We start from the raw sequence: 24706 nt of genomic DNA, 5'->3' as shown, positions 1-24706 counted from the left end.
GTTCGTTCAGTCGTAATAGTTTATGTGCCCCCTCATATTGTCTTGAATGCCCTAACTTGTTCGTGACTTCTACTCTGATCGAGATGTACAATAGCATGTTTCGCTAACTGCTCTTGTTTTCCAATGAGCTGATGTATTAACTTGAAGCCTGATAGTTCAGGGGTCGCTGTTGGGAAACAGCTTCGAATCCTGTCGTCACAAATGTTGCGGTTGTGATATACGTTAACGCACTCTTCTGAAATGTACATAGGGATCAGGAACTAAGACAGACACATTTGTGAATGCTACATATAAATGAGGAAACACCTGACGAGACTGTACGGATTAAGTTCATGCAATATACAAAATCTTACGATAACAATGAGAACTCAATCGTTTCCAGAACGCAAAACAATGTGAAATTAAAAATGGACTGTAATCTGATGTAAGATGGGTTCACAACTGTCCTATACACTGATCAGCCAGAACATTATGACCACAGATCTACCATCGATATAAACCAGTTCAGGCGATAGTAGCGTCACCTGGCGAGGAAAGACTACTGGTCACACACACACACGCGCACACACACACACACACACACACGCACACACACACACACACACACACACACACACTGGTCATGTAGTATCAGTGAGCGTGCTGTCCATGTGTAGAACGGGGAAGGCGCATGATCATCTGAGTTTAATTCAGAGCAGACTGCTATGGCCCGGAAGCTCGATACAAATATTTCGCAAAACTGGATGACTTGTTGACTGTTGTCCGCAGCTCGTGGTGTAGTGGCTAGCGTTGGTGCCTCTGGATCACGGGGTCCTGGGGATTTTCTCTGCCCGCGGACTAGGTGTTTGTCTTGTCCTCATCATTTCATCATGATCATCATCATGATAATCATCATTTGTGCCAGTGACTAGATTGGACCGTGAAAACAAATGGACAAAGTAAATATTGGGACTTTGTACAGGCGCTGAAGACAGAAGAGTTGAGCGCCCGAAAAACCAAACATCATCATCATCATCATCATATCATCTTGTTGACTGTTCGAGAAGTGCTGTGATGAGTGTCTTCAACACGTGGCGAAACCAAGGGGAACCCATGTCCAGACGTCGCGGTGGCTTGTCGACTACCCCTCATTACAGATGTTGGACGTCGTAGGCTCGGCAGACTGGTACAACAGGAGAGGCGGCGAATTGTGGCGCAACTAACATCAAATTAAATGCTGGTCAGAGTACAAGTGTGTCTCAACACACAGTGCACCGAACATCCCTAATGATGGGCCTCCGCTACCGACGACCCATGCATGAGCCATTGTTTATACTACATCGGCAACTATGCCTGAAATCGGCACGTCACCATCGGCATTGGACGCTGGCGCCTTGCAGCGCGTTGTGTGGTGTGATGAATCTCGACATCTTTTTCTTCATGCCGATGGGAGGGCGTGAATCCGTCTTTTCTAGGGAACAAGACATTGACACATGTACTGTGGGGCAGAGACAAGCTGGTGACGTCTCCATTATGCTCCGCGAAATATTCATGTGGGCATCCATGGGTCCAGTGATCCTCGTACAAGGCACCATGAGGAGTATCGTGCGCTGGTTGCAGACCACGTACACCCCTTCATGACGATCATGTTTTCCGAAGGCAGTGGCAATTTTCTACGAGATAATACGCCATGTCACAAGGCCAAGAGTGTGATGGAATGATTTGAGGAACAGTTTTGAGTTCCAATTGATGTGCAGGCCCTTCAATGCCCGGAATTTATGGGACTTAGATGACTTGCGTTTGTAGACGTGGTGCCACCTCCCTCCAGAGACATACCAAGGCCTCACTGCTTCCATGCCACGACGCGTCGCCGCTGTTATCCGTGCCCAAAGTGGACACACCGGCTATTAGGTAGGTGGTCATAATGTTCTAACTGATCAGTGTAACTGAAAAACATATTAGTTTTCTCGAAGCGCTCTTAATATTTTTTATTGTTTGCCGTCATCGTTTCGAGTATTCCGGATTTTCAAACAAAAATCACAAATGCATTTTTTTATTGGTGGTTACATTGCCTGTGTTTGTGCAGCTTCTGTATCTGCCCGGTACAATGTCCTTGACACATGCTTGCATGTCTAAGGTAACAGACAGTGTCTTTGACGATTACAGCCGTGGTAAACACTACGAAATACACTCCTGGAAATGGAAAAAAGAACACATTGACACCGGTGTGTCAGACCCACCATACTTGCTCCGGACACTGCGAGAGGGCTGTACAAGCAATGATCACACGCACGGCACAGCGGACACACCAGGAACCGCGGTGTTGGCCGTCGAATGGCGCTAGCTGCGCAGCATTTGTGCACCGCCGCCGTCAGTGTCAGCCAGTTTGCCGTGGCATACGGAGCTCCATCGCAGTCTTTAACACTGGTAGCATGCCGCGACAGCGTGGACGTGAACCGTATGTTCAGTTGACGGACTTTGAGCGAGGGCGTATAGTGGGCATGCGGGAGGCCGGGTGGACGTACCGCCGAATTGCTCAACACGTGGGGCGTGAGGTCTCCACAGTACATCGATGTTGTCGCCAGTGGTCGGCGGAAGGTGCACGTGCCCGTCGACCTGGGACCGGACCGCAGCGACGCACGGATGCACGCCAAGACCGTAGGATCCTACACAGTGCCGTAGGGGACCGCACCGCCACTTCCCAGCAAATTAGGGACACTGTTGCTCCTGGGGTATCGGCGAGGACCATTCGCAACCGTCTCCATGAAGCTGGGCTACGGTCCCGCATACCGTTAGGCCGTCTTCCGCTCACGCCCCAACATCGTGCAGCCCGCCTCCAGTGGTGTCGCGACAGGCGTGAATGGAGGGACGAATGGAGACGTGTCGTCTTCAGCGATGAGAATCGCTTCTGCCTTGGTGCCAATGATGGTCGTATGCGTGTTTGGCGCCGTGCAGGTGAGCGCCACAATCAGGACTGCATACGACCGAGGCACACAGGGCCAACACCCGGCATCATGGTGTGGGGAGCGATCTCCTACACTGGCCGTACACCACTGGTGATCGTCGAGGGGACACTGAATAGTGCACGGTACATCCAAACCGTCATCGAACCCATCGTTCTACCATTCCTAGACCGGCAAGGGAACTTGCTGTTCCAACAGGACAATGCACGTCCGCATGTATCCCGTGCCACCCAACGTGCTCTAGAAGGTGTAAGTCAACTACCCTGGCCAGCAAGATCTCCGGATCTGTCCCCCATTGAGCATGTTTGGGACTGGATGAAGCGTCGTCTCACGCGGTCTGCACGTCCAGCACGAACGCTGGTCCAACTGAGGCGCCAGGTGGAAATGGCATGGCAAGCCGTTCCACAGGACTACATCCAGCATCTCTACGATCGTCTCCATGGGAGAATAGCAGCCTGCATTGCTGCGAAAGGTGGATATACACTGTACTAGTGCCGACATTGTGCATGCTCTGTTGCCTGTGTCTATGTGCCTGTGGTTCTGTCAGTGTGATCATGTGATGTATCTGACCCCAGGAATGTGTCAATAAAGTTTCCCCTTCCTGGGACAATGAATTCACGGTGTTCTTATTTCAATTTCCAGGAGTGTAGATTTGCGTTCTGTGACTGTGCAATGACGTCAGATGCTTGCGTCCCATGAAAATTTGTGCCGGACAGAGATTCGTACACGGATTTTCCTTTTATCGTGAGCGGTTGCCTTACTAAATCAGCTATCCGAGCACGCCTCACGGCCGATCCAAACCTCCGTATATCACTTCATCACAACTCTTATGCTCGCACAATTCGTGATTCCCGCACAGGGTTACAAATACTATATCGTAATTTTAGTAATGTCTTTTCAAGCTGCACAGCACAGAGACGTTCACAGAGACGGGAAGTCTTAGCTGATAGCTCTCCACACCTTAACAATGGGACTTGTCCCCAGTTCGCCGCGATAATCGCCCGACTACGGTTATCCGGGGTTGGGGAGAACCACGATTCATCGCTCAGCACAATGAGACGCCGCTTATCAGCAGTCCATGCTCCCCTCTGCAAACGTTGCCGTCTGCTAGTCTCCCACTAATGGTGCGGGATTTCACAGACTGGATCAAGGAGTCCATTACTTGTTCTCGTATGGCAGGCGCAGATGTGAAGGGGTTACGATGTTCTTGGTGCACAGTGCGAGGATCCTCCCTTGTGATGGTCAGACGTGGTCGACCGGAAACTAAACGAAGAGTATGTCTGCCCTCACGTTCACGTTCCGTCTATCCTCGAGCCACTGGCACTTCCAAATGCACCAGAAATCGAGATATTGCACGATTCGACCGAACGCGTAAATGGAGTCCCTCACTGTCAGGTGCTGATAACATCGTCTCATAAGAATGTGCGGTATCTCCGTGTCTTTCAGAGTGTTCACTCAACATCTGACGCTGTTCACCCTTGTACGGGGTGTTCAAAAAGTCTCTCCGCAGGGCCGTATGATTATTAACCGCGCGTGCCGTATGTCGCAGTGAATATACCGAAATGAAACTCAGTGAAATACAAGTTATTAATTTATTGAATATTCATTTTTACTTACAAATTTTCACATTAAATGTTGAAAGTGTCATCCCTGTTGTTGAATACACAATTCAATCCGTCTAATCATGTTTCCAAACACAAGCTGTAACATTTCATCTGGAACAGAAGCAGTGACAGTGGATATTGCAGTTTTCAATTCATCGATGGATTTTGGACGGTTTTTATAAACAGTTGCTTTCGCTGCACCCCAGAAGAAAAAGTCAGGTGATGTTTGGTAAGGCGATCGTTGAGGCCAAAGTCCCTGTGAAAATTATGCGACCACCAAAAACAGCAAGCAGTGACATTAAAAAGCGAGCTGTATGCGGTGTTGCACCATCTTGTTGAAAATAACCGTTCAGTATTTCAGTTAACACAAGATCTCCTACGAATGGGTACAGAATATCACTGCAGTATCGTTGTGCGTTTATCGTTTCGTTGAAAAATATGGGACCCAGAATCCGACGTCTAGAAATTGCAATCCAAACTCCTGTTTTCAAAGAATGAAGTGGTTCCTCATGAATACACAATGGATTTGCAATACTCCACATACGAGCATTTTGCGAGTTCATTTTCCCGGATAAATGAAACCACGCCTCATCAGTGAAAAACTTTTCATTAAGAATATTTCTTCCATTTTGTTGAACGAAATTTTTGAACCATTGACAATAATGCAGTCCCTTGCCATGATCAGTATTTTTCAGTTCTTGCACGACTGTCACTTTGTATGGGAAAAGTTGTAATTTTTTCCTTCCGTAATTTTTTCGTTCCGACACTAACATCGATTTCCTGGGCGAGGTTTCTTACTGATTCGTTTGGACTCGTGGACATTTTATCGGAAACATAGAGTTGTTTATCCTCAGACAAAACGCTAGGACGACCACGTCTCGGTGCATGTCACTGAACCCGTACTTCGAAATTTGTTAATCAAATCTCGCACAGTATCCTGATGTTGGAGTGTTGTCTCCGGGAAAACTGAATTAAATGTTTGACGAACTGAAACTGTGTATTTACCGCCAGCTTTGAACACTTGTTCGACTAAAAACACACGTTCTTCAATGGTTAGCATTCTGACAAAAATGTAACAAACGAACAAAGGAACTAAACTTAAACGTTCACGTCAACACGTAACGACACACACCAACGACATTACTGACGCTGGCTGAGATAAACGAAACAGTGGAATGTTGGGAGAGTCCACTTGAAGGTAATCGAGTAACCCAGTAACCCAGGCAGGTGAACAATCATACGGCACCCACGGCTAACAATCATACGGCACTGCGGAGAGACTTTTTGAACACCCCGTATATCCTACAAGTCCTGGTAACAGCATTAATGCACTGTGGTGCCCGTTACGTCTATCTTGGAGAGTTACAACTCTAAATCATTTACACTCCCGCCGATAGCGTATACGAAGTTACACTGATGTCTACCATGTCTTCTCGGTAGTGAACTTCTTTTCTCCAGGCAGTGTATAATCTAACTGCCATGTGTTTCCTACGTAATAAAGAGGTTTGTCAGTGGTTGCTATCAAATAAGACGACCCTTAATATTGAAAAATTAAATTTTATTTCCCTCTGATTACATGTGTTTTGCTAATATTCTAGCTTACGATAATGTCACAGCGCTGCAAACGAGGTCCACGAGAAAGACAAGCCGCAGTGCATACGTCTTGAGGGTAGGCCCGAGCACGCTCGCTCAGCTCGACAGATGAACTGCGTTCCTGCACGTGGTAACTCGTGATTTGGTATTTATGCACAAAGGGCAATTACATCTTCTACTGGAATCTGCTATTACGGAGTCTTCTCGATTACTAGTACTACAACGAAATACATAACTTTGAGGTATTCTGTAGTTTTAGATCCATACTCGATACAAATAGTATAACGGTATGTTTATAGCATTTCGTCTCTTCTACTTAACAGTCCTCATTTCATGCAAGATGTAGTGTCTCATGCAATAGATATTTATTTTGACATGATTACAACTGATTTGTACCCAGTACAGTCCTAACAAATTATTAGTAGGCCTACAGAATTCCAACCTTTGTAGGACTAATAAACAGTATGGCTTCATAACAGCGGATTCCAGTAGAAGATGCAATTCCTGTTTGTACCTAAATATGCAATCGCAAATACCGAATTACTATTTAACAGGTGTATAAACGCAGTTCGTCTGATAAGCTTAGCGAGCGAGCACGAGACAAGTCTCGTGACGTACAGTCGTGCTCAAAAGTATTCGAACGACCTGAATTGCATTTCGCCTGATTCCCATGCAACCTACATAACGCAGCTGTCTAGCAGGTCCTCTAATCGCTCATTGGTACAGTCGTTTGACTATTGAAAATGGTTCCAACAAGTCAGAACTAGAAAACACTGCCCTGTATCGCAATAATTCAAGATGTTAAGTAATACGACGATACTACAAATATCAGGGAACACCTCATCACAAATAAGACTGTCTTTAAGCCTTGTAAGCTCACATTTATTGCAATAAATGACATACCTGAAATGTTAGCACTCTCATTATTACGTCAGATAGGTAATACACGTAGTAAGTTCGTCGTACTCGTGATTTTCTCTTCAAAGTAACATACCATACTTGTTATTAGACACAAAATGTCATTAAAAATTTACCTTATTCACGAGCAGCTAGTTGAGAATATGTATGAACTTCAAATGACACGACGAACCGCCTCGTTCTGCTTATGGATTCAAACCCAGGTCATGCAGGCTAAGATTTCGTGGCTCTCGGAAATTAAGTCATTCCTGACTAGGCATAAAGAGAGTGACATACCTCATTTTTGGACATATCAGTTAGCAAATATCAACTTTAAATTACATAACGTAACATTTTTAACGGACGCGAATTCCTACCCAGCATCTATTGTCCCTGTTAACGAACTACGAGATATGTTAAATACTGCTTCTTCACTAGTAACTTACATGAAATGCAGTGAGGTAAAGCTTTGTGTTGGACAGGGATTCGAACCCAGAATCTAATCGGATTGTTATCGAAGCACAACCAACTTTCACATATCGGATTTTCTCGGCAGTAGCTAGATGTATTAACTGAAATGACGAGACAAAACATTAATTTTACCTTCCCAGGACTCCAACCCGGCACGTATCGCTGTTATATTCTAGAGGAAAGGAACGTTAAGTATGGGTTTGTTACACCAGCAGCGAAATGTGAGCATGTTTGAACTAGAAATAATATGACGAAGAGCTCAGTGCTGACTGAGAATCGAACCCCAAACATATCGTTGTTGACTACACACAAAGAGACGACAGTTACCGAATTTTTCTCCACCAGCAGCACGGAATAACATTCTTGAACTTAACAGTGATCTCGCAAATAGTTCTGGGTCTCTCTGGGAGTCAAAAACGTCAGATATCGTTAGTGTTGACAACGAATGAAAATGCATTAAAAATAAAAATTATTATCCACCAGCAGATAGGTGTTCTTGTGCTAGAGCTTGATAATACATAGGGAAAACTTTAGTGCTGGGCCAGGATTCCAACCTATTCATGCGCAATATGTGGAGATGTTGAGGAATCTGCAGTTTTGAACAAGAAACAAGTTGTAGTCGAGCTGTATTGTCACGAAGGGATCAAATTCCGCGTTAAGGGCGGTCTGAGTTGCATTCCCAATTCAGAACCAATTTTTTCGACATACAAAAGCTCAAATAAAAGATGGAATAAGTGTCCAGTGACCATACACAGGGTTTGTTTCGTCACTAGAAATAAATAACTAGTATAAGAAAGGTTACTGGTGATAGAGTTTCTACATGTCGCCACTCCTTACTTTATTGTGGTTCCACCTAACGTCTACTTGGTAGAGAAGGATTATCATGTTTAATGTGATTTTCAGACCACAATGCCATTATACCTTCTTCACTTGGCGTAGCCAGAAGAGAATAGAATCTGCCTCTCCCTATAAAAAAAAAAAACATCGGCAGAAGTTGGAATCGAACCCACACCATCATCATATGAAACTATCATCAGTCCAACAGACCATCAAACCCTCTTCACTACGACTCATTTCCCTATCATAACACCGTTGCGACACACAAGATGAAAATTCTGACACACAGGCTCCCTGTAGTGGTTTGCAGGATTTTCAGTACATTCATTTACTTGGTTGACCGAATCGCCATGAACTAGCTGCCTTGGCTACCCAGCGCATACATTCGACTCTATTTTGTAATCACCGAAATAAAATAACGTAACTGCCACCTACACAGAACTGCCAACAGTGTAGGACGCAGAAATTTAAATAGGAAGTGTTCCTTTCCATTTGAGCTACTCTATTGCGCTATCTGTTTGTTGAAACCGTCGTGCAGTGCAAAAGAAATGCTGAAACTGTCTGTCTCTCAGAAGTCTAGATCCGGCCATATGCATTATCTCACAGCACTGTGGAATGTGTAAGTTCTGGAGGAACTGTTGTTCACTTCCAGAGCTGCTATAGCTACGTCACAGCCAGTAGCGTAACGGTAGGCGTCGCGCACTGTTGATAAGCCGTCGCGTGTTCTATTACATTCGCTGCTACATTTTTTTTAAAAAAAGCAATTCTGCTGTCTGCTGAAGTCTTCATTTCAATGGAACTTTGAACATAATTCTCTTCACTTCTCAAGCCAAAATAGTCGCATGTGGAAAAAAGGCTAACTTCTGCGTCATTTTGTTCTTTTCAGATTTAATAGACGGTCTGGCAGCAGATGCGTCTCGAAGCTTTTGTATTATGTATGGGGAGAGCGCATCGTGCCAAAATAGTCAGAAAGTATTCTCTACATTAGCTGTCGTCTGGTAGTGGCATTTTATTCTTCTTCAAACCTTGTTTGACAGTTTTAACTCAGAGAATTCGCATATATTGATGATGATTAATTTCTCTCTTATGTTTAGTATTGTTTTAACAACACTAAAAGAAACCTTACGAAAACTGTGCACTGTATTGTAAGAAATGAAATAAAACTACCCACGATAACCTTACGACGAAAGTCTGTTTTAACAAAACTGAGTATCTGTACACAAGCGTGCCTCTAACTGCACTAAATAGTAAAATACTACTCACTTAGATTCCGATTGGGTCTGTGCTTAAATGGTATGCTGTGTCATACTCAACAGGTATGCAAATGTGGCATTTCATAAATAAAGTTACGTATTCCTAGAAACCGAAAATTTGCTTGTCAGCAGCGGAAAGACGCGTTACCTGTTGTGCAGCATTGTAAGTTTTTCACCATTGCACTATGAGCTGAAAGTATTTTCTTGCGATTTGCTAATCAATTTCTTTCCTTCATACTTATCACCCTGGCATGTGAGTCTTAAGTGAAGAACAATATTGAATGTAGTATCGTTGACGGGCGATTCGAATTTCTTCAGAGACGCTTGTATTGTATAGCAGCTTGGCAGTCAGAAAGCCGAGATCTACGACTATTACCGCAACTTACTGAGTCCAGCTGCCAAGAGGATTTGATGTGTAAAGGTTTTCTTCCGATTTTTCTGTGAATTCGCAGCTCCATGAAATAATACACAAAAAAGCTCGCACCCGCTGCCGCTCCCACGGTTAGAACTGACGATTCTCTTAATCGTTGGAACACGAGACACGCGCGGTACCACGGGGCTACGGATACACTGCCGCCAGCACGCCATTCTCATCGTGGTATTGGTCGCTCAGCCTCATAACGCATCGTGAAAGATATTAAAATTTGTCACTTATGTGAAGAATAGCATTTCTTTAGCCAAAAAATTGAAATTTCTGTCTCAGTGTCTTAGTTTACGTGAAGATTATATAGCCGGCCGCGGTGGTCTCGCGGTTCTAGGCGCGCAGTCCGGAACCGTGCGACTGCTACGGTCGCAGGTTCGAATCCTGCCTCGGGCATGGCTGTGTGTTATGTCCTTAGGTTAGTTAGGTTTAAGTAGTTCTAAGTTCTAGGGGACTGATGACCACAGCAGTTGAGTCCCATAGTGCTCAGAGCCATTTGATTTGAAGATTATATACCACGAGTCATTCAAATGGAAAGGGAATATCAAGTGAATTTAGCGAGTCAATTCGGTACCATACGCGGAATTGATAGCACTGTCACAGTGTTGCCAAATGTTTGTGACGATGTTGCCAGTTCTTAGCTGTACTAGGAACAGCTCTGTAGCGTTATAGGAGGAGAATCCTGTGCTCGCGTCATAGGAGGATACGGAGAGGCGGCGCGGGGTTTGGTTAATATGCAGCGTTTTCTCCTAACAGCTGTGTCAAACATTCAGGTGTGTAATCTTCCATCACGATTACAGTTTCCCACAAAATATATACGAATAAAACACTTATCTTGTTACTTTGTGGCAAAATATTATTTCAGTACAATAAAAAGTCTTTGGAAATTAAGTTTGCCCACCTGTCACGAAAAGTAAGATAACAAACACTTTGCACCTCGAAATCGATTGCATCTATGTGCAGTCTTGTGATCATACAAGTAGAATTTCATGAATTGCACGAGAATGTAGAAAAATGTTGATGCGAATGGAAGCTGTAAGAAACACAGTTACCTAATTATTCTGTACCACGTAATAATCAATTCATTTGATAATTCAGAAGAGAAGAAACTATGTAAAAATTATGCCCATTAAACAGAAACTAAAGTGCAGATGCGGCACTGTGCAGATCTGTGCTTTTTCATCTTCAGATCTATACAAATAATGTATACTAACCAGCGTATTCATTGCTTTTCCTGTTGTTTAGTCTTCTTCTGATGAACTGGATGCACACCCATGAGTCTGAATTTTTCTTTGTATCCTTCCATATACTATCTTTGAGTGTTATTGTTCGGTGTTCAAAAAGGAAAATATTATGTCTGCTCCCACGAGGTATTAAAATGAGGTCGCAAAAAGGCTAACGAATTATAATCAAAATACAGTGCGACGCCAATTTGTCTGTCGTCATGGTGTTAAGTGGACAGAAATAGTTGGGTGTTATTGCCTCCATCACCGGCATCCCGTTGTCGTCTTCTCTTATTAACATTTTCATATTACCCTGACACAAGACGCCGAGATAAATGTGTATATTCTCCGTGACGAAACATCCCACATTCCATTCATCCTGATCCATTAGTTACGTGCATCGGCGGCAATGAGTGATAGGAAAGCTGTTGTGGGGTGACGAATAACAATAACAATGCTAGTAATTACAAATCAATAATCAAGGGTGTTTACTGCATTACAGACGATTAACAAAATAACCAAGAATGGGTGAGTGTTTAATTGGCGCACTGAGTAGGTGTTCTTACCACTTTGTTACTGAATTCTGTTCTAGTTGTTTGCAGAGAGAAAACAAAGAACCCTGTAGCCATACATATAGCTAGTACAACGAGATGTTACCTATCAACTATCCTTGCTTTCCATCACGAGACGAACTTGGCGTCACTGAGCTGATATTTCAAATACATTTCTGTTCTCTCTCTCTCTCTGTCTCTGTCTCTCTTTTTATTTTTATTTTAATTTTTTTAGGAAAGCATCGAGAATCGCGATAATAAGCAAGTAGGCATATAACCTGTTTACAGTTATTTTCATCGGGATACATAATGCAAAAATACAACTTTTAAGTGTGTTATTGCTTAATTCCAGTTATTGAAAGTCTATTCGTGAGCTTGCTCGCATTCAGTGGGGTGAAACCTATCACAGAAGCAAGCAAAACACAAATAATTCTTGCACCATGCGCAACGCATAAACGAAATCTCGCTGCACTGACGTGTTGTCCGATATATTGCACGGAAATCATATCTGATTCATGTTGCTAAATACGGCTCTATCAGATATCAATTTGGAAGCGAACCAAGTGTATAAAAGTATATCTTGAAATAGGCAGAAAGGCCCATAGAGGTATTCGACTGAAACATAGCCATGACCAAAATTGTAACTGGGGTCGACAGCATCGTCGTCTACCACCTTGACAACTCGAACGGTGTCAGTGCTCGGCCGGTTACTTACGTTTACTGGTATCAAAGCTACAGCATGAAAACACAAAAATGTTAATAACCCGAAGGTCATTAGTTTTGGAACTCATAGAAAGTAAAGCAGTCATCAGTCGGAAGAGTGGTTTGAACACCACAGTGCTTTAATAGACACGGTCTTGTTGGAGGTGGTATGCTGTTGCTTTCATCCGACCTTTGAGGTGACTTACCTAGCCAGTTAATAGGGGAACCTACAGTTTTACGTGGCTTTCGGACCACAGTGCAACTCGGCATTTTTCACATCAACAAACACTGCCCGAGGGGAAATATGTGTAAAATGGCACATAAAAATCGTGGGACTGGTGAGGGATCGAACCTGAGATCTTCGTATCCATACTCTTGCTCTTTATCGCCTTGCCACCATGCAGCCAACACTGTGGTTTCTGCTTGCCAGTAAAATTAAGGATCTCTCGTTTGTGCCTGCGTTGGCACTTCCGTGTCCCTTAGGAGACCTTACCTTTGGGATTACCCTCATGTACGTGTGTGTAAACGCCTTTCAATGCCCACTCAAGGAAGACAAGGATACATAGTCTAGCTTCAATATTACAAATACGCCTCAGTTTGTGGATGAACGCAGACTTAGGTTGATAATCATTTTGAATATTTATCAGTACTGTACCCACTGGTGTGAAACTCGTTTTCAACGAATGATTCCCACAGCTACAGGAACAGTACTTTAATACCTCTTAGACAAAATACTTACGCAGTGCTATCAGACGAAAAGATCAACCTGACACAAGCTGTGGGAAGTTTGTTTTACAACCTTTGTACCTGCATAAAGAGCTTTTCCTATTTGAGATATCTGTGAACGTTGCTGTATAAGACGGTTTAAGAAGAAACTAAATTTTTTCAGCTACGCCAATGTTTAAAGAAATCGCGTTAACGGCACTAAATCGTGGTTTGTAAATCATGCCGGCCGCGGTGGTCTCGCGGTTCTAGGCGCGCAGTCCGGAACCGTGCGACTGCTACGGTCGCAGGTTCGAATCCTGCCTCGGGCATGGATGTGTGTGCTGTCCTTAGGTTAGTTAGGTTTAAGTAGTTCTAAGTTCTAGGAGACTGATAACCACAGCAGTTGAGTCCCATAGTGCTCAGAGCCATTTGAACCATTTTTTGTAAATCGTTTACCATCCGTACTCTGCCGCATTTCGCTGGTTCGAAGGCAAAAAGCTTACTGACAAATTTCGCAGAAAGAAAAGGGGGATGAAATGTCCCCCACTCGAAGGTCATGTTGTTTTACTTAAATGATTACAAAATCGGGTAAAACGAACAATGAGGTTGTCAGTATAAGCACATTACTGTTGTCAATATGACGTTGCACCGCCCAGGGCCTGTACTGATAAAGGGCCCGTTTAGGTCAGGCACATTGTACACAGAGGTGGAAGAGAGAGCACCACTAAATTCTACAATCTGTATGCATTGCATACACACAGAAATTACTTTTACATTGTACTTATGGATCCCAATGAGTGAATTGCATATTTTCCGGTGAGAAAGAGCACTGGTAAATAATCTTCGCTACATTAGGTTACTCAAACTGGCTCACTCTGAGCTAGAATTTATGGTCAGCGACTAAGTGTAAGGACAATGAGTCCAACGCGGGTTTTGAAACTGTGAAATACTTTCCTACGTTATAGAAGCGAATATTAAAATTGAACTAATATTGCGAAAATTTTGGACTTGGATAGCTTAGAATAAAAATCTTTTTATTTATTGCAAAGGAAAACAATTGGTTTTCTAAAACATTCTTTGTCATAAACAACTTGAAACAGGTCACGTCGACCAAATCATATGGAAGAACCCGACAGCGACATAATATCGGAAGGCAGTAAGATTCCTTGGCTTTTGGTTTGGCAGTATTCGACAGCCATTTCTAGGCGCAAGTAAATGAAGAAAGGCAGCGCGTTTTCGTTATCAAGTAACGTCTTCATCAATTACTTTAGTTTTAATGTGATCTACGAGTAATTGCTGATGTTTGATATTAACATGAAAACGATTCCGTAGACAGGCAAAGAACGCGTTCTTGGGCAACTACTTCTATAATGACAAAAAGGCCTTAAATGATCTTCAAGCACATGTGTTCCAGCAGCGGTATGAAGAAAATGATAGTAATAATGACGGTGATAATCGAATTATCCGGTAACTTCACACTTCACAGTGGATTTTCTCGAACTAAGAAATTTCCTGAATTAGTGAAAATTTCAAAATGGCTTCAAATCGAGGCTATGAGGCCTAGAAGAGTCTTTACATCCTGCTGACATAATAATAGCTTAATCTCCACGTCAGAAGCTTGCTTCTAGTTAACCATATAATAGACTCGCATTTTTTTCCACCGTGACTAGTTTTGTAAGCTAAGCACATCATCCATTACAGCACACTCCTGGGGCTGGGAAATATGCCCACAATGGTCTGGTGGAACGAACTATCACAAGTGCAATGCGTGGGTTCTGGCATTTACCTTTAAGAGGCACAAAAGATTTACTTTACGTCTGGTAACCTCAAGAGAAAGCTGTTATAATCCAGAATCTGCCGGTGTGGCCGTGCGGTTCTAGGCGCTTCAGTCTGGAACCGCGTGACCGCTACGGTCGCAGGTTCGAATCCTGCCTCGGGCATGGATGTGTGTGATGTCCTTAGGTTAGTTAGGTTTAAGTAGTTCTAAGTTCTAGGGGACTGATGACCTTAGAAGTTGAGTCCCATAGCGCTCAGAGCCATTTGAACCATTTGAATCCAGAATCCGCATTAAACACCACGTTCCTTCATTCCAAACTGGGCAGAGCCGGTTTACGTTGGAAAATGACGTAAGTGGAGGTCAGGGTAAACAGAAATACAGTCGCCAGTAAAATTACTTACGTTAGAAAATTTCAATTTATTTGATGAACTAATAGCCGTCTAAAGGAACAGTGCTCTTATTTTACTTGTACTTGATTGAACTAGAGACGTTGAAAAATTTGGTGCTGGACTGTGATTCGAATTCGTAGCTCCTCTCGGAACAGTATAATTCAATCATTTCGTTCCTTTTCCCAAGACTGCTGTCTTCTCTAGGTCTCCTCCAAAGGTAAATATGTGGGTCCGAATCCTGATCCAGTACAAAAATATTCATAATTTCATTTCAAGCCCTATCACGTGCACACCGGTCTGCTAGTGAAAATTAACGTGCATTTTTAATGCCTGTTCATATTGCCAACAATTTCTGGACAAACACGCACAAATCTTACTGTTGGTGAGTGAGCAATCGATACTTAAGCAATATTAGTGGACAATAAAGAAGAACGATAGGAGTGCGGTTCTATTGTCGCTCAGGCACAAAAATTTGTGTCCTTATTTTAGATCAAACACCTAGCAGCTGGCAAGAAAAACCGATACGTAACATTTGATTTTACTTAGTTAACAATCCGATTACGTCTTGGGTTCGTATCTCCGTCGCAGAACTTCACATCATGCGCTTCACCTTTAAATGCATACACACTTCGTTACTTCTGAATTGAGGTATATCAGACATCTTTCATGGTTAGTTAACAGGGATGAAAGGGTCTTGATAGGAGTCCCGGTTTATTACAAAAACTGTCGTCGTTTATTTTCAAGTTTAGATTTGGTTACTGATATAGGCGAAAATTTCGGTACTTCATAACTCTCTACGGATAGTCAGGAATATGATATGATTAGATTAGATTAATACTTATTCCATAGATCATGAATACGCCGTTTCGTAATGATGTGGAGCGAGTCATTTTAATGAAAGATTTCTTTACATACCAGTATTCAATATCTTTACTTTCTCTCTCTCTCTCTCTCTCTCTCTCTCTCTCTCTCTCTCTCTTTCTCACACACACACACACACATTCTCTTTTTATTTTTATTTGTTTGTTGTGCTCGGTGAGGCACGAAAACGTCCGTGAATGAGTTTCTTAGTTTTGAGTACAGTTACGAAAGAAATATAAAAACAACTATGAGAGTTACTTCAAATGATTCAAATGGCTCTGAGCACTATGGAACTTAACTGCAGAGGTCATCAGTCCCCTAGAACTTATAACTACTTAAACCTAACTAACCTAAGGACATCACACACATCCATGCCCGAGGCAGGATTCGAATCTGCGACCATAGCGGTCGCGGAGTTCCAGACTGTAGCGCCTAGAACCACTCGGCCACTCCTGCCGGCTGAGAGTGGCTGATTTATGATGCTTAGTAGCAGTCAGTTCTGAGTATTATTAGTAACTAAGCTCCAGTCCCTAACCCTAGTTACAGAAATGCGAATCACACGCATTACGTATTCCAGGCAGTAGCAGCCGCGTCTTTGAGGCGCCAGCTATGGTCACTTCCCAGCCCGCTGTAGGATCACATCGGTTCGTCTTCTTCCTACTGGTAATGTAACTGAGATTTGGAAACAACGCAAGGTATGTTTGGCAGCTCTGTGATCGACGAGTTACTTCCTGGTGTGCACGGAATTAAGTCTCAAAGTTCACTTGATTTCTCCTGTCGTTTCCATTGAATAATCTGAGTTGTTATTGCTTGAGGTGTAACAGAAGTTTGTAAATTTACGGTTTTCAACCCAGCAAAGTTATTGAATGTGGCAATCGCAACTAATCTCGTCCTGTAAATAGCGGTTTACGGGTTCTAGCAACTATTGGTCTCGTAAGAGGAAGGCGCAAACCATATCTATCCGCTGGCTCTGTGTTGACGTGCTGACCTGTCGAAAAGTGACTATTATGGTTCGCGGTTCCAGACTAGCTGAATCTAACGTTTTTATCCCTTCTGTGTAAGAGCTGCAAGCAGTCAGATCAAACATCGATAAGCAAATCGTAAGAAAATACTTTCAGCTCATAGTGCAATGGTGAAAAACTTACAATGCTGCACAACAGGTAACGCCTCTTTCCGCTGCTGACAAGCAAATTTTCGGTTTCTAGGAATACGTAACTTTATTCATGAAATGCCACATTTGCATACCTGTTGAGTATGACACAGCATACCATTTAAACACAGACCCAATCGGAATGTAAGTGAGTAGTATTTTACTATTTCGTGCAGATAGAGGCACGCTTGTGTACAGATACTCAGTTTTGTTAAAACAGACTTTCGTCGTAAGGTTATCGTGGGTAATTTTATTTCATTTCTTACTATACAGTGCACAGTTTTCGTAAGGTTTGTTTTAGTGTTGTTAAAAAAATACTAAACATAAGAGAGAAATTAATCATCAACGATATATGCGAATTCTCTGAGTTAAAGCTGTCAAACAAGGTTTGAAGAAGAATAAAATGCCACTACCAGACGACAGGTAATGTAGAAAATACTTTCTGACTATTTTGGCACGATGCGCTCTCCCCATACATAATACAAAAGCTTCGAGACGCATCTGCTGCTAGACCGTCTATTAAATCTGAAAAGAACAAAATGACGCAGAAGTTAGCCTTTTTTCCACATGCGACTATTTTGGCTTGAGAAGTGAAGAGAATTATGTTCAAAGTTCCATTGAAATGATAGCTTCAGCAGACAGCAGAATTGCTTTTTTTAAAAAAAATGTAGCAGCGAACACTAACGATATCTGACGTTTTTGACTCCCAGAGAAAAAAAAAATGTTCAAATGTGTGTGAAATCTTACGGGACTTAACTGCTAAGGTCATCAGTCCCTAAGCTTACACGCTACTTAACCTAAATTATCCTAAGGACAAACACACGCACCCATGCCCGAGGGAGGACTCCCAGAGAGACACAGAACTATTTGCGAGATCACTGTAAGTTCAAGGATGTTATTCCGTGCTGCTGGTGGAAAAAAATTCGGTAACTGTCGTCTCTTTGTGTGTAGTCAACAACGATATGTGTGGGGCTCTATTCCTAGTGAACACTGAACTCTTCGTCATATTATTTCTAGTTCAAACATGCTCACATGTCGCTGCTGGTGTAACAAACCCATACTTAACGTTCCTTTCCTCTAGAATATAACAGCGATACGTGCCGGGTTGGAGTCCTGGGAAGGTAAAATTAATGTTTCGTCTCGTCATTTCAGTTAAAACATCTAGCTTCTGCCGAGAAAATCCGATATGTGAAAGTTGGTTGTGCTGCGATAACAATCCGATTAGGTTCTGGGTTAGAATCCCTGTCCAACACAAAGCTTTACCTCACTGCATTTCATGTAAGTTACTAGTGAAGAAGCAGTATTTAACATATCTCGTACTTCGTTAACAGGGACAATAGATGCTGGGTAGGAATTCGCGTCCGTTAAAAATGTTACATCATGTAATTTAAAGTTGATATTTGCTAACTGATATGTCCAAAAATGAGGTATGTCACTCTCTTTATGCCTAGTCAGGAATGACTGTTAATTTCCGAGAGCCACGAAATCTTAGCCTGCATGACCTGGGTTTGAATCCATAGGCAGAACGAGGCGGTTCGTCGTGTCATTTGAAGTTCATACATATTCTCAACAAGCTGCTCGTGAATAAGGTAAATTTTTAATGACATTTTGTGTTAAATAACAAATATGGTATGTTACTTTGAAGAGAAAATCATGAGTACGACGAACTTACTACACGCATTACCTATCTGACGTAATAATGAGAGTGCTAACATTTCAGGTATGTCATTTATTGCAATAAATGTGAGCTTACAAGCCTTCAAGACAGTCTTATTTGTGATGAGGTGTTCCCTGATATTTGTAGTATCGTGGTATTACTTAACATCTTGAGTTATTGCGATACAGAGCAGTGTTTTATAATTGTGACTTGGAACCATTTTCAATAGTCAAACGACTGTACCAATGAGCGATTAGAGGACCTGCTAGACAGCTGCGTTATGTAAGTTGCATGCGAATCAGGCGAAATATAATTCAGGTCGTTCGGATACTTTTGAGCATGACTGTACATGCCCCAGACTGCCTTTCTCGTGGGTGCAGGTGCAGGCCCCCGAGCATTATGGGACCTTTCTCGTGGGCCTCGGCGTCAAAACGTTACGTGACACAAAAATAACCGAGGTCGAATATGAATTCGGTGCTAAAAGAAGTGCGTGGTTTAGCTACTACCTATAGAAGGTAATGAAAGTATTTCTTCTTGATCAGTTTATGATCAAAGAAAATAGCTTCGTCAAAAATAGTTCAGAGCTCGCTTGTTAACGAGTATTACGCAGAATGTCTCTCAAGTTTAAACGAAAGATACTAAGTAAGAATCTTTAGTTTTGTTGCAGACACGCATCGCTGTCACACACAGTGTGTAGACGGAACTGCAAGTTACTTTGTAATGTTTATGATAGATGGTACTTATTAGAAACGTTAGTGAGATGTTTTTAACAATGCGAATTTCATTGTACTGTAACTCTGGAGTTGATTTTGCGGCCAGCAGCTTCTGCAGCGGCCCGAATATGAACGCAGCCGCCGCGTCGCGGCGTACGTCAGCAAGTCGGATGAGGTCGGCACCGAGCGGCTCATCCGGTGCATCATCGAGTCTGGAAGGGCGTGCTTCATACCCACGTACGTATGCGTGGTAGACACGGCGCGTGTGCTTCCTAAAACTGAATTATATGGTTCTCAGACGTCAAACAAATATATGCTTTCTATCTCAGCCCAGATTTTCACCAGTGCCGCAAGAAAAAGCGAATAGGACAAGAGCAGCCTCAGACTACTCCATTAATCAAAGAGATACAGTACATTCAAAGAGAAATATGACATGTGATCACGTCCAACCAATAGAGGAGGGCTAAACGTCGCGGATGTCATAATAAAGATGCAGCATTATACAGGGTGGACCAAAAATCGTGCACTCGGACGTCACAGTACGAGTCCTTGCACACCTGCACTACAGAAATGTCTCTAACAAAATTTCGTACCTTGCGTATGTCCGGTACAAAATTGTCGTCAAAGAAAGGAAATCTTGCAGCTCTGTAATGACATATATGGTTAAGTGTCTTTATTCAATATTGCCTGGTTGTGCTGTCTAGGTAGTACAGCCGATAGAGTTTTCCGTTAAAATATCCGAGTTTGGAAATACCATTCAGAGTACAGGTGCATTTTTTTTATTTTTTACTTTCAAGCTGGGTGGTACAACGCGCAACACAATTAAACGATCGCTTTCTTCGAAATACCGTAATTGACCACCATTGCGACGTAGAAGTTTGAAACTTGACTCGAAGGTGCCTCCAACATTCCTCTATAATGGCGCAAAAGCGTGGCGTCCTAGTCACCCTCAGGTTCGGTGACGCTTGAAACAGCAAGGTGTTAAACTTGCGAATAAACGACCAGAGCTCAGAAGTTCATGTGAGGTACAAGGTGGGTTATTGATGTAACATTGGTATCAAAGTTTACCACAATTTTACCGAATGCCACAGTGACGTGTCACACTGGAGAAAATAGTCACAGCCTCTCTTACTCACAAGTCACCCCTTCTTTTGACGCCTCTACGACGGAGGGCAGGTGGGCGAAATCACTCGGTTTCCTTGTGGGCGACGGTGAAAATAGTTGAGACTCACCGCCGCTCAGAATCGCCACGAAAAGGCCTTGCGGGATGGCATAAAGGATGTCATCGAAATCGCATCTTTTCTTGTGATACTGATTCTCACATATTTCGCGGTGAAAGACGGCAGTTTGCAGCGTGATGTGCAACAGGACGATGTTCTTGACAGTATTTTTAATTTTTAATCTTTGACTTGAGCATGTCTGCTCGCAATTTTGATCATTGCCTGCTTACAGTGTAACTTTATGGTTGTTAAAATTTTATTCTGATGAAGACATCATAGGTGTCGAAACCTAGGTCAATACAATAAAAATTATTTGCAACCGGTATTTCCCCATTGAAACATGTGTACGGTTCCTGAGAGACAACCATGTTTAAAACTATTCTTGACAACTTTTGTCACTGCTGATACCCCGCCGGACGATTCAACCCATCTCTAAGGTCATCGTTGGCCAGCAACCACAGTTGACGTGGTAGCATCCCGCTGGAGCGCAGTGCGACCACAGCTTTTGCTCTGGTGTATAAGGCTGTACTTAAACAACTAGGGCCCGCCATGTGATAAATTTCACTCGGGTCTTAATGCTCCACTCGGTCCACTTAGCCGATACCCAAGGCCCCACTGCTGAGGCCGTGGGCACCGTTGACCGTGCAGGACCACGCAAAGGTGGTGTTCTTCTCTTCTTTTTGTTTAGGCCACAGCTGTGATTACTTAGTGAAATTATGGTACATTAAATTATAAAATGGAAAATTATAAAATATTTCTTTAAAAGAAGAGAAAGAAGAAGATAGGGAAGACTAATTGTGGAGACAGTTGTCCCTTCGCCGGGGCTGTTCAGGGAGCTGGCCTCGGAAGGTGTCACAAAACCAACGTCTCTGGGCAGCGAGTCCCATTGTTACTTTATTACACGAGGTAATTCACGTCTCGGTTGTCAGGATTTGATTCATCTCTCGCAGAAGTGTTCTAATATCTAGGTTTTGTTTGTGTTTTTATGCGTGTTGATTAACTAGATTACTTGTGTGAAAGTTTTTCTACGTTAATGTAGTCTAATTACAAATTAATATGGCACGTGGTATAATAACTAGCCGTGATTCATGCAAATTCATCTCTTGATGCGTTTCTATTGTACTTTTTTTTTTGCTGTATGAGTCCAGTGCTATTTTTGTCTCGTTATTATATGTGTCTTAATCAGCCAGATTACTTGTGTTACAGTTTTTCTGTGTTAATGTAGTCTGTTATATCTTAACAGAAGAAATTAAGAGTAAAGAAGATATCTGGCGGAACATTAAATCGCGGCACCATAAGCCAAAACAGACTAAAAACTGCAAGGAAAGATAGGCGAACTTCCAAAAGAACAGACTACCAGTTATATGAAGTTGACTTGAATGTACAGGGTGTATGAAGACGTGTCAGAAACGTTAGGGATTTATTCTTGACATTCTTCGTTCGTAATGTGTGAAAGTATTATTCATGGCACAGAAGTGACACCAAACACATTTACGTTTACAGAAACTGCTCGAAGTAATCACCTCCTGCTTCCACGAATCCCCCGAACCTGTGTTCTTTACTTCGCTATACTTTATAGCAAACTTCTGGCTGTGTCCCTATTTGGTCAAATAATTTTGGATACGCTCCCTCAGTACACAGACATTCGGTATGGTAACTGAAAAGATTTAAAATGTCCCCAAAGGAAAAAATTATTGGATTCACATTGGGAGATGGGCAGGCCTTGCAATAGATCTTTGTGACCAATCCGCCTGTTCAGTCAGTGTTTGTCCCAATTCTATCAAACTATCCGTGTAAAGTCAGATGGAGAACCATCGTGCATAAACCTCACTCGTAGTTTGACGTCTACTGGTATTGTATGAAGTAAATGAAGCAACTCATGTCTGACAAACTGCAACTACGATTGTCCAGTCAGACGTTGTAGAAAGACATAGGAGTCGATGATATGGACACGAATGATACCACCCCACACGTTGAGGCTGAAGCTCTGCTGACATCAGTCTTGTCGCACTTCATGGAAGTTTTCGTAAGCCCATTCGTGATTGTTAAGACAACTGAAGATCCCATCACTTTACAAATAACCCTCTTCAGTGAATAGCGTACATGGTAAAACCTGCAGAAACACAGGACACTGTCCAATGTGCGTTGACAGAAAATTATTCTCGGCTTAAAGTCCGCCTCACTCAATCCTTGCACCTGTCGAAGATTTTCATGCAGAATATTCCAGATCGTCATCTGATTAATGCTTCCATTGCCGTGAGTTTCGGGCACAGTACGAAGAACCCGTTCTTCGAGCTTAGTCGTTCGTTCGTTACGTTGTCTCCCAGCATCAACAACTCTCTTCTCAAATGAGCCTCTCTCTTGCAATAGTTGGTGGAGTCGTGCAAATGTTCTTGCACAAGGTTAATTGTCTCCCAGGGTAACGATCAGCAAGACTGTGAATTTCTGCGTCCGCATTCCCACCTGCTAAACCGCACGTATAGTGTGCTCATATATCCGTCGTTTCAGACACTGAATAAATCGTTGCGATATGTCGCGATAGGAGTTCCTCTAGAACAAAACCAACGAGAGACAAAGCTAAATAAATACTATGGCCAACTGTAAACAAGAAAGTGAGTAAAAATGCACATTTGAAGTTAATTACATTACCAGGAGTCATTACGGTAATTTCTTTCACACATCCATAACGAAGGTTTTCTGACCCATGTTCAGATGAACTTGGTGTAAAGTTTTGATGTCGGAAACAAATCGCTAAAGTATCTGACATACGTGTGTATACACCACGTGCTTTATGCAGTTTCTGAACGAAATCAGAGTATATATTATGCTGTTTTTCAGGCAACTGTAAGGAATTTCGTATTATGGATTGTTGAATAAATTCAGTATTTTCAGAAGAAGGAAGAGAAAGTGTTCAGTGGCGCTGGCTACCCATGCGTAGACCCCGTGTTCGAAGCCCGATGATCAGTTCAAATTTTTCTGCTGTCGGAAAATATGGAAGGGGCTCTACTCTTCATTGTGAGGCCTACTTAATGTCGCTTGATGAAAAAGAGCTGCCGAAAGTTGTAGCCATATGACACTTATTTATTTGTTTAGTGAAATATTCAGTTAGCTGAATGTTGACGAGAAACTATACTGAATGCCGGTCCAGGATTATACCGTGGATATAGTTAGCCATATTAATAATAATAAGCTCATTCTGTTTTTCTACAGGTATGCACTGGTTAGTAATAATATAGTTCCCAGAATGAAGCTTTCTCTCTGGAGTGTAGTTACCTGTTTTGAATGTTCCTGCAGGTTAAAACTGTATATCAGATCAGGACAAGTTTTAATCTTCTAGAAAATTCCAAAGCAGCGCACAGTACAAAATAGACTGAAAGGTTCGTGCTGGGAACAATTTCCTAGGCTATGGCTAAGTCACTTCTCTGTTGTATCGTTTCTTTGAGGCGTTACTCCATCATGTATGCAGCAGAGCTTTTGTGCACTTTGAATAATGGAGAGATTTAATAGAAGAAGTGAAGCTGTTAGGACGGGCTGTTTGTCGTGACTGGATAACTTAGTTGGTAAGACTGTTGCCGGCAAGTGGCAAAGTTCCTATTTGGTGTCGTAGACTGGCAACCAATTTTAATCTTCCAGGAAGTTTTGATAACACAGTTGACACCCGAAACTACAGACGCGAGGCACACACACAGCGTTACCAGAATAGCGCCGTACGTGAGGCATCAGTCAAGTTCAGGAATTCT

The 24706-nt window shown here is 42.6% G+C and overlaps 1 protein-coding gene across 1 annotated transcript in view; it reads left to right on the top strand.

Moving 5' to 3' along the window:
• Window positions 1-24706, top strand: part of LOC126259687 (5-formyltetrahydrofolate cyclo-ligase-like) — a 123481-nt gene that overhangs the window by 57799 nt on the left and 40976 nt on the right. The window contains exon 3 of the mRNA XM_049956646.1: window positions 19856-19983. Coding sequence (XP_049812603.1) covers window positions 19856-19983 — 128 coding nt within the window. The remainder of the gene's footprint in view (window positions 1-19855; window positions 19984-24706) is intronic.

Source organism: Schistocerca nitens, chromosome 5 (genome assembly GCF_023898315.1).
Source record: "Schistocerca nitens isolate TAMUIC-IGC-003100 chromosome 5, iqSchNite1.1, whole genome shotgun sequence".
NCBI lineage: Eukaryota > Metazoa > Arthropoda > Insecta > Orthoptera > Acrididae > Schistocerca > Schistocerca nitens.
The sequence above is the reverse complement of the archived record's forward strand: the minus strand, read 5'-3'. Positions and strand labels throughout refer to the sequence as shown.